The sequence below is a fragment of the Gavialis gangeticus genome, unplaced genomic scaffold (assembly GCF_001723915.1).
Source record: "Gavialis gangeticus isolate Ggan-Ray unplaced genomic scaffold, GavGan_comp1, whole genome shotgun sequence".
NCBI lineage: Eukaryota > Metazoa > Chordata > Crocodylia > Gavialidae > Gavialis > Gavialis gangeticus.
The window spans coordinates 160310121-160320557 of NW_017729024.1; the positions used below are offsets into that span (position 1 = coordinate 160310121).

The 10437-nt window shown below is 42.1% G+C and overlaps 1 protein-coding gene across 1 annotated transcript in view; it reads right to left on the minus strand.

Moving 5' to 3' along the window:
- DNAJC21 (DnaJ heat shock protein family (Hsp40) member C21) overlaps positions 1 to 10437 on the minus strand; it is a 58535-nt gene that overhangs the window by 9343 nt on the left and 38755 nt on the right. Inside the window, exons 7-12 of the mRNA XM_019518273.1 lie at positions 9313 to 9464; positions 8868 to 8955; positions 8412 to 8570; positions 7731 to 7770; positions 3918 to 4105; positions 495 to 570 (exon numbers count right to left, since the gene is read on the minus strand). Of these exons, the coding sequence (XP_019373818.1) occupies positions 495 to 570; positions 3918 to 4105; positions 7731 to 7770; positions 8412 to 8570; positions 8868 to 8955; positions 9313 to 9464 (703 nt within the window). The remainder of the gene's footprint in view (positions 1 to 494; positions 571 to 3917; positions 4106 to 7730; positions 7771 to 8411; positions 8571 to 8867; positions 8956 to 9312; positions 9465 to 10437) is intronic.

Consider the following 10437-nt stretch of genomic DNA (forward strand, 5'->3'; position numbering starts at 1 on the left):
TGTTAACACATACAGGTAGGGAAAGTTAGGCAGAGGTTCCTGTTATAAGGATGAATATTCCTACAGAGGAACAGAGTGAATGCTGACAGGACTACATCTAATAATTAAAGCTTTACTTATACATTAACAAACACTCGTCAATATGTGCTTATGTTCATAACAAGAGGACGAAGCCAGTACTGTTAAATATTGTATGTGCACTACAGAAGAGGGGCTGATTGTGCTGGGCAGCATGCTAAGGGACAATCTACTCAAACCTGAGCTGCTCGCTCACATGACAGTGATTTTCTGAGATTCTGATTTGGGCAGAAACATGAAGTGTCGTCCTATAGGACAATGCAAAAAACAAAACAACTCCTCCCAGCTCCCTTCTCTCCGCTCTATCATTCCTCCCAAAGCCTTGGGTGCGTCAGACCAAGAAAGCCTTGTTCTCAGTGCATTATGCCATTTACCAAAAAGTTAAGAATCTGTAGGTTTAAATACTTTGTACTCACCGTTGTTTGAGACTCATAAGATGCCTTAGCAGATTTTTTCAGATCCTTAGCTTTCTTTCCTTTAGGCTTAGGTGCACTGAAGAAACAAGGGGAGTTAACAATTTCAGTTTACCTGTAAAATGCTGAAGAGCATTTCTAAGACATCTCTGAGGAGGTCTGATGGTATTAAACCACTAAAAGCAGTTAAATCCAACCCTCACAGGAGTCACTTTAACATGCCACAGATTTCAGTGGTCCCAAATTTGCGGGTTATTAGCCAGGTCTGTCAAGGTAAGACTGTTTAGGAACAGATAAGAGGGAAGTTATGGATGTGTAAAGACATTTTGTAAGACCTGCCATCAGGAAATGTTCAGATAGCTCTACCTTCAGTAAGGCACAGGGCCAGCCTCACATTATCCAAGATGCCAGGAAAGGGGACATTTATTTTACATGAATTTGTGTTTTCAGTTCATCATTTATTTCAGCTTAAAGAAAAAGCCTTTTGCTTGAAATTTAAAAAGTAATTTTCTCAGTATATTTCCTTTGGTAGAGGAAGTGACTATCATAGTTAACGTGCAGGTTTCATACCCTGGATAGTCTGGGACTTTTCCAGCTTAGGGTTTCTCCAAAAGTGACATTTTGTCTTCACAGAGTTAGATCAAAATTGCATTAACTGTTTGCAAACAAATGGTGGGAAATGCTCTTCAATAGTTCAAATTTGCTTTACAAGCTGACAGGCCTGTAATGCAGTTGTAGGGCTGAAATGCCCGCGGGCAGCTCTCACTGAGGAGACCTACTCACACACTGTAGCAAGAACTGGTTTTGACCAAATGAAGTGCTGGGGGAAGGGAAGGATTACAGAAGAAATCAGCGTCAGTTTTTAAGTGCAGGACTTTGCATTTGTACTATCCAACTTCATCCAGTTTCTATTACTCCAGTCTTTAAGGCGGTTGCTTTTTCTTGTATGATATTTCAGTCCTCTTCTGTATTGACAATGTCTCCCAACTGTGTCTCCTCAACACAATTTGTATCAGTACACACCACTTTTTGTGCCAAGGTCATTAATGAAAATATTTAAGGTTCCAAGACCAACTCCACTAGGAGCTTCCCTCATGCACAGCATTGCCCTTTCAACATTACTCTGTCTCATTAGTACCTTACCAACTCTACAGATCTTTTACTAATTCCTATTTTATCCATATTAACTAATAATTTCTCACATAGTTTGGTACAAATGCTTACTATGGCATATTTATGCCTCCTATACCCTTCAATTAAATTAGTTATCATGATGCAAAGGACAGCAGAGACAGTTAAACAACAGGTTGTTTGTAAAAAGCAAATTAATGTGACTAACCTATTAAGACATATGCTCCAGAGAGAACACCTTCTAGAAGAACCAGATACACTGAACCATAAAACACTGAAATTACCTTGTAAACGTAAAAGATATGAGACGCTACAGGTGTAAACAGTGCTTGAGGTCCCTGACATTCAAAATTAAAGGCACCATACAATCCAGCCATAAACGTGTTCTGTGTTGCATGTGGAATATTTCTGTGGCTGGTTTGCCTTTTATGGCATCTTCAATTAGGTGAACATGTAGCACCCTTCCCATTTATGCTGTAATTCACATGTTAATCAGGGCATAAATTAATATGCAGAGGTGCTCTAAGTTTCTCAGATTTGATAGATGCCGTGCATTCAATTAAAGACTTCTTTAATGTATATGTGGGATGGGAAGTAGAACATGTCTGCGTTTTTATACCACACTTGGATGCTACACTGATGACCAGACTAAAACATTTGATTAAGTCACAGGTGCAAAAGCATCCTCAACTGTCATCTTGTAGCCAGTAGGTTAGAAAATTTATCACTAATAAGTCTAGTAAGCAGTAGAGTGTACGAATGAGGTGTACATGACTAACAAAGCAGCAGATGACATGAAGAAAACAGAACAGCTAAGAAAGGAGAAGTTGTAGTGTCAGCAACTAGAAGCAGACAGTTGAAGGCCAAATGCCTGTGCAACATCCTTGAACAAGAAGACCAGTTCAGGCTGGCTAGATAAGGAGGGCTTCACTGAGTGATGACCAAACAGTGCCTGCCTTGGAGAAAAGGTTCGAGAAATCTTGCCCAGCAACAAACTGTATAAAAGGGGGCTAGAAGAAGGATAATGTGGGGAAGAACCTGCCTCACCACCAGAGCCTGTGCCTGTGCATGCCAGGTCGGATACCCAGCTCCATCAACGGATAGGGACTGGCCATCCCTATCTGCAACGTCTTTGGGATTGATTATGTAAGTGTGCCATCTGTGAGACTATGTATGTATGTATGTGCGAGTGTGTGTATGGTAGGGTAATGCAATTTCTAATAAGCTAATGGTCTCTAATAAGTGTATAACTCCCCAGTACCCTTAGCAATAAACAACCCCACTGAAAGGAAACTAACTTTGTAATTAGCCTAATTTTTGGCTAACAATCTGAATGTTCGCATCAGCATTACCAGTACAACATTCCACAAAAATCATGAAAATGGGTTAAAAATTAAATTTAGAATACAAACATGGGGTTCTTGCATTGAGCTGTCAGTTTATTTTTGGAACAGCTCTTTGAAACCCCAAAAACTAGACATTTTTTAAAGAGTTGAGATACTACCTCAACCAAGAACAACAGATTTAAGAAAAATCGCTAACTGCCACAATCTTGTGGTAACACAACAATTAACACCAGCAGCATTTAACTACGTAGCACTGACGCTATTTTGAAGAGTTTCTTTTGCTAAAATATTCCTTGAAATGCAGGTGTGATCCATAGGTTTTCTTCCCATTTTGCTCACTTCATATTTTTTTAAACATTTAAAAGATTTCATACTCTTGGCTCTAGCCAAATCTTTAAACAGTGATCAGGGTTCTTATTTTACAGCTTGAGACAAAAAACAGTCATTTAATGTAAATAGACTGGGGACCTATGCCACGTTAAGATGACTGTGGACAGATGGGTGAAAAAGATGTTTATCTTAAACAACACTGCATCCCCCCACTGAGCTATTAGGTAGTCCCCAAAGGCACAGATGCGAATGAGATGCCTAACTTCAGCTTGGGTCCTGTAACATTTCCCTGCATTAGACATCATAGAATCAAACTGTGGAGAACAAAAACAATAATGCTTTTTAACCAACTACTGTAGTTACTTGCTACCGAGATAATTTGTCTGGATACTTCTTACTTAAGCAGTGTGGTGGTTTCTAGCAAATCAAAAGCTACTGCCAATTTATGGTCTGATTCTTCTGACTTACAACAAGTTTTATTCCCATGCAGTTCAACTGCTCTACTGAGGCAGAAGCGGATTTACACTAATGAGAAGATTCAGGACTTAGGAAACCACATTAGAATGAGGAATGCAAAGAAATGACTTGTTACAAGTCAACACAAACAGAAAGACATTACCTTTTTGCTTCACTTGGTGGTTCAGCATCTTGGTCTGCAGCACCTGCTCTTTCAGAAGAAGCCTCTCTTTGGCCAGCATTTTCCAGCTCTTCTACTGTACTCTTCTCCTTGTCTGCACCAGCTGCCTCCTTCTGTACAACTGTTTCTTCACCTGCACTTTTGGTCTCACCAGTGTCTTCATAGTTCTGCTTAAAGAAAAAAAAAGTTTTTTCAAAAAAAAAAAATCGGGATTAATGCTCAATTAATTGCAGTTTAATCAGTTCACCTCAAAAATGAGAACTTCTCAGCTGGTCACTGAGGGCACATCTACACAGTCAAAAGCAGTACAGTGTAGAGGTAGCTCTACATGGGCTAATTTACCCTGCTTTTCCCAATGGGCAGTACACACATCTCCTGAGGTTTATGGCCAGATGCCAGGCAGGGCCAGACATGAAATGTTGGTCATGATACATGAAAGTATCATGACCAACAGAGGTACACCATTTTTTGTTTTTTTGAGACTGAGGTAAAACATTTTTTTTAATACAAAAAAAAAAACATTTTGAAAAGCTCTGGAAACTTTTTTTTGGACCTGGTCTAACTCCTTTGGAGCAGAGATTTGAAATTTGGTAAGGGCTGACCTGGTATGTCTTTGAAGAGCCTTTTGCCATCTCTGTGAATATCCACCATAGCAGTTATGAGCCTTTGAAAAACTGCAGTTTACACATGCTCAGTGCTAGTGCTTCACAGCTAAATCCTGGAAAAATCTGTCTATAATAAGCCTGCTCCAGTTTAGGGCTGTAGAAGGCCATGCATCCTAACTAAAAGCAAGGATTTCTTCTGTGCTTTTAAATGCCCCCATCTCCAGCACTGAGTCCACACATGATGAAGGCAGAGGTTTCCAAATTTAAATGGTGAGAGGATGAGGGTCAACTAGGGGAGAATTGAGATAGGAGACTAGTGGATGGGGACAAAGGGGAACTGGCATCGGTGGGCATAGAGATGTGGAAAAGAAACCAGAGAAAGGGCAAGACAGACCAAAGGAGCTACCCAGGACAGGGAGACCTGAAGCCAGGGGAAGCAAGGTGGTGACAGACTGGACAAGGTGCGAGTGACAAGGACCAGCTAAGCAAGAGGACTGGGATGTTGAACTAAAGTGAAGGAAGAGGCAGGGCTAGGACAGTTTGGAGATGGCAAGCACAGGATAAGAGGCAAAAGCATTTGTCCACAAGGACATTATCCCAGCAGATCCTGGAATGGGGGTCAAGCTCCCACCAGTCCTACACCATCAGCAACTATCTGTGACACCCAGAGGCAAAGCATGCAAAAATGTGCATCTCCCCCTGCAGCTGGTCCATATGGAAGATGACCACCTGATACTGCTGTCACTGGCTGCATTAGTTCAAGTGACCAGGGTTAGTGGGGCGAACCTAAGGCTGTGGACAGCTGTAACTTGCAACCACTTTAAAGGGGGAGAGGCTGTTGCTGCTCAGGAGCATACATCCTACCAGATGACACAGTTCATGTCTGCATGTTCCCAGAGCAAAATGAGAGAGCTGCATGGCTGTAATGCTAACCCTGAAGAAATGGGGTCAAGGGTCTCAGGTCTTGCTAGGTTTCTACTGGCACAGTAGAATGCAGGTAAGTTACATTTTAACAGCTTATGTATGTATAATTTCTAAATTGACATACAGGGACCTATCCAAATCAAGGCAGCAGATAGGCTATTTCACAGGATGATCACAGCACCACCTACCATTTCTGCAGTCTTTTCAAAGCAGCTCTCTCTCACCCTCCACTGATTGGCTGAGGTCCCTGGTGGCCCCAACCATCACCGTTGACTGAGGGCTGCCCTTCCTGTGGCCCTGCCCCTTGCCACTGATTAGCAGAGGGCAGCCCTTCATGCAGCCCTGCCCCTCGCCACTAATTGGTGGAGAGGGGCAAGACCACACAAAAGACAGCCCTCAGCCAATCAGCAGCAGAGCGAGCAGCCACCATCTTGGCTGTTTCTTTTCACATCAGTGGCTTTCCTCAACCCAGCAGATTGCAAAGCTGGCTCCACTGGGGAGCCAGCATTTTATTTTTAGTACATTTTTCCCCTCCAGTGATTCCATGCAAAATTGTGGAAACTGCGTTTGCCAGAACTGCCATTTTTCACAGTTTACACAGAAATCATGAAATCGCAATTTGAGTAGGTCTCTATTGCTAGAACTGTTACCTGTGTCTATAACCATAGTTAAGTCCTACTAGACAATGCCAAGAATAGAGCATAATTCCCGGGTTTTATGGGATCACTAAAACTTACTGCTGTGCACGGCAAATAGGTTGCTTTGGTGTAGCTCTTTATATTAGCTCGTAACGAGTTTCCCATGGTACTCTTAGGAAAGTTAGACACAGTTTTGCTTGAAACAAAATACCATATTTACTCAAGTCCAAGATGATGTCCTCTGTCCCGTCCTGTCTCCCCCACCATCAGTGGGGGAAGAGGTGGGGGAACGTCATCTTGGATTTGAGTACTGGCCCAGGGTAGGTAGCAGCTCAGCCCGATGTTTGGCCCCAGGATTTGGGGCTGGAACCAGAGCTGAACCACTGCATGCCCCCCAGCTCGTTTGGCAGGGGAGGGGGCAATCTGCAGCCTCCACCCCTTGCCCCCTGTGTCTGTTTTTCCTTCCCACCAACAGGACAGGGGTCTGGGACCTCACTCCCTCACTGATACTTTCCCTGCCACAACAGTGGGGGAAATTAATTTAAAATTACCTTCTACTAATTAGATTCTCTACATGAAAAATAACGAATTTGTCATTTTTCATGTATAGAATGTAATTACTGGGGGAGTTGTTTATCCAAGACGACTCTGAATTTAAGAGACAGTATATACAGTAGGTTCTCAGAAGGCAAAAAAAGTGCCCCTGATGTGGATACTACTTATTTTAGAAGCTGACTGTCCACACTGCCTCTTGTGCAGGCCAGTACCAGCTCACTGGGCACATCTACATGAGATGTTTACTGTAGACTTGCCTAATTAGCTACGCAGTAAACATCTTAGCATCTACATGCGCAGAGCTATTAGAGGAAACTCATCAACTGTGCTGCAACTTAGTACTTGTAAACACAAGTACTATCCTACAGTGGAGTTTTTCTAATCCTCAGTAACACATGTGTAGACACTAATGGGGCTGGCTAGGGCAACAGAGTGCTTCAGTGCAGGGGCTGGCTGCTGGCTAGCCCCACACTGGAGCACCCTCCTGCCCCAGCCACCCCTTCTGCAACATGTGGAGCCAGGATGGAGCAGCCCCAGGCAGGAAGCGAGCTGGGTGGTCAGCCTGCCAGCCCAGGGCTGCTCTGACATGGCTCAACATACTGTGGTCCTGGGCAAATGTTTAAACATGGTGCCCAGGAGCAATGAACTCTGGCACAATGTGCACTGGAGTTTACTGTTGCACATTAATAGCATGTGTAGATGCACCCACTGTGTTCTAGTGTTCCCTTCTCTTTTGTCAAGTCTTCACTTTGATTGTAAGCTCTTCTGGCAGGGACAAACTTTTTGTAAAAATGCTGAAAATAATGGGGTCCCACTCCATGATTTGGGTCTTTCAGTGGTAGGAAAAAGATAAATAAAATAGATACACGAATCATGAAGGAGGACTATGCAGTTAGAAGCAAAAATTAATTTTTCAAGGCCTCACTAGAATTTCTATTTCCCTCAAGTTTTTTTTCCCTTCTGAGGCCATAACTAAATTAGGTCATTAGACCAAAGGAAAAGCTAACTAGGTCTCAGAAGGTTTGCTTTAACTTTAACATATCCTTAGAAAGAATTTTGTATAAACTCCCTACCGTCATTGTTTTCTGTTTTTTCTTCTGCTTTTTGGACAGCCTGTAAAGATAAAGTCAAATTATTAATTCTCAACCTGTTTAAAATAAGAAATCTAGGCTATATTTTAAACAGTCATTGTTCTGATCTGTCAGCCATGGATACTTCATTTGTGTTACAAGTATTCACTTTTGAAGTGGACATAAATATTTCATATACTATTTATTATATTTAGGGAAATACCTGTAGAAGTCTTGTGTAAACCGAATCCAAATAAAGGCTTAAGCAGAAGACTGCTTAATCATGCAGTAAGTAGTACAGCTTTTAAAAGTATGAAATGGATTTCAGTTCACTGAAGTAAATAAGTTTTCTAGTTCAGACAGGCTGATTTGGTGCAATATTGCTCTCCAGCAACTAATACTGGTCCTTTTAATATTAAAAGCACAAAACCTTGTTAAAAAGTCTCTCTTTTTTCTTTAAATATACTTTATGGAAAGATATAGGAAAGATAGTAGAAAACCATTATCCGATACTATTTCAGTCCATTAATGTCACCATTGAAATCCAAAGCAAAAACACCAACACATTGTAGCAGTTAATTAAGTTCCAACATCCTATGATAAACAAAGGTCTCTTGCTGAGAATACCATAACTAGCTTAACTGTAACAAACACTTTAATCAGCTTAAGCATTTTTTTAATTACTTTTGTTTGGGTGTTTCCTCCATTTCTTCTTCCTCTGTGGCATTTCCTCCATTTGTGTCATCCACAGGCACAGATAATTCTTCCTCCTCCTCTTCCAGCTGCTGTCTTAACAGTGCTACCATCTCTCGGTGCTTCTTTGATTTCTCATGGTTCTTCATGCTGTGGAGTCCATTGGACAATTATTAGATATGTGATGTTCTATGCATGTTTGTTGCATTTACGTATGTATGCACACATGCACATGTGCAAGCAAGTAGTTAGCTTCTCCCAGTGTTAAGAACAGAGAATTCTACTATTCCAGTGATAAGAGTGAACAGAAGGGGCAAGATTTTCAAATTGCTTGAAGCATTTAAGCACCCAACTGCAATTTAGAGATCATCTTTAATGGACAGACACATCTGAATCACTTAAGCAAACATGAAGAGTCTTTGCAAAAGTTATTAAAAACACACTTACGCTTTCTCAGTCTTTAAGAATTTGTCACAAGCAGGACAGTACAGGTTATCATATAATTCAACATCTTCAGCCTCATCATTCAATTTATCTGCAAAGGGCAAAGTTGGAGGAGAAAAAACAAGAAAAAGTCACATTAATGATGCTAACATAATCTTCTCTCAGTTGAAGTCCCAGCATCTTCTCCCTAGTTCCCCCATTCAACCTGGTTAGGGTGAGTGAAGTGTGCAGCCTGACACCAACCACACAAACATTACTTATGGAAAGGGTTCAAGTGTCCAGGGAAAAAACCAAAGTCTAAGAGCCAAACACTCTCCTGTCACATCTCAGTTGAAGTCAGAAGTTACTCCAGCTGAAAAGCTGGTTTTGAAGGTCAGTGAACCATGTTTGTGCTGTATGGACTTTCAAGATACACCTAATGGGCCAAAAATGTATGACAGACTCTTACCATCTAATCCTCTTGGCTCCTGTTCTTCTCTTTCCTCTTCATCACTAGAGCCATCACCAAATTCCTTTTCATACTGTGCCTCCATCTCCCGCAACTCTCTCTCCAGGTCAGACACTGTCATCCAGCTCTGCTCTTTATATTGCTCACCAAGCCTTTAAATAAAATGCAACAACTTTTTGTACATGTTTTAAAGTTTAAAAAATTACCTTACTCTCATCATAAGTTATTTTAAAAGGAGAGAACTCCTGACAGTCTTATCTTAACCCAAGAACAAGCAACCAACAGGAACTGAACTTTCTTTGTAGGAATTGGCAAACTGAGCAGACTGGTTGCAGATGTCCACGCTACATAATTACCAGACACCAATTCCTTCCTAGTAATACTTCAGAACTCCGTCTGACTAGCTCCTGCATTCAGGATTGACAGGCCATTTGCTAGTATATAAGCACATGAGCATTACGGCTTTACTCCTTTCAGTGAAGACCAACTCCACCACCACTACTTCTCTACTTAAAACAACAAAAAGTAATGAGAGTGAGTCTCTAAAATTAAGGGGGAAAAAAGGGTCTAAATAAAGCTCCCTTCTGTCCTTCTCCGTCTTTCCAGCTTCCTTGGCCCTGTGCTGTCACAGCCCTGCCATCCTGGCCCCACCTGCACATCCTTCTCCTGGATGCCACTCCCCGACTGCCCCATCCCATCCACCCAGCCAAGCAAGCTCTGCCCGCGGGGGTCCCAGGCTGGTCTCCATGGAGACCCTACCCACCCACTCTGTCCAGTGCCCCCAGCAGGGGGGGCAGGGTGGACATGCATGGGGTCAGATAGGATCAGTTAGCATCACCTCTTCCCACACTGGCCTACAAAAGCTCACTGAAACTCCTTAAGAGACCCTCCAGCCCAAATAATTGCCCATCCCTGAAAACACTCTTCTGAACGGTGATGCTCTCTAATAAGAAATGGTAGGTTCCCTTAATAAAGGGAACTCACCTCTTCACCAACCTGCTACCACCTCCACTTTGCCTGGGTGGTTTGGCATTAAATACCATGGGAACAATTCCCATTGTTAAGACTTGTCTCATGTTCCTTCACAAAAATCGAGCATGAGGTGCTTGGGCATTGTTAGTTGCA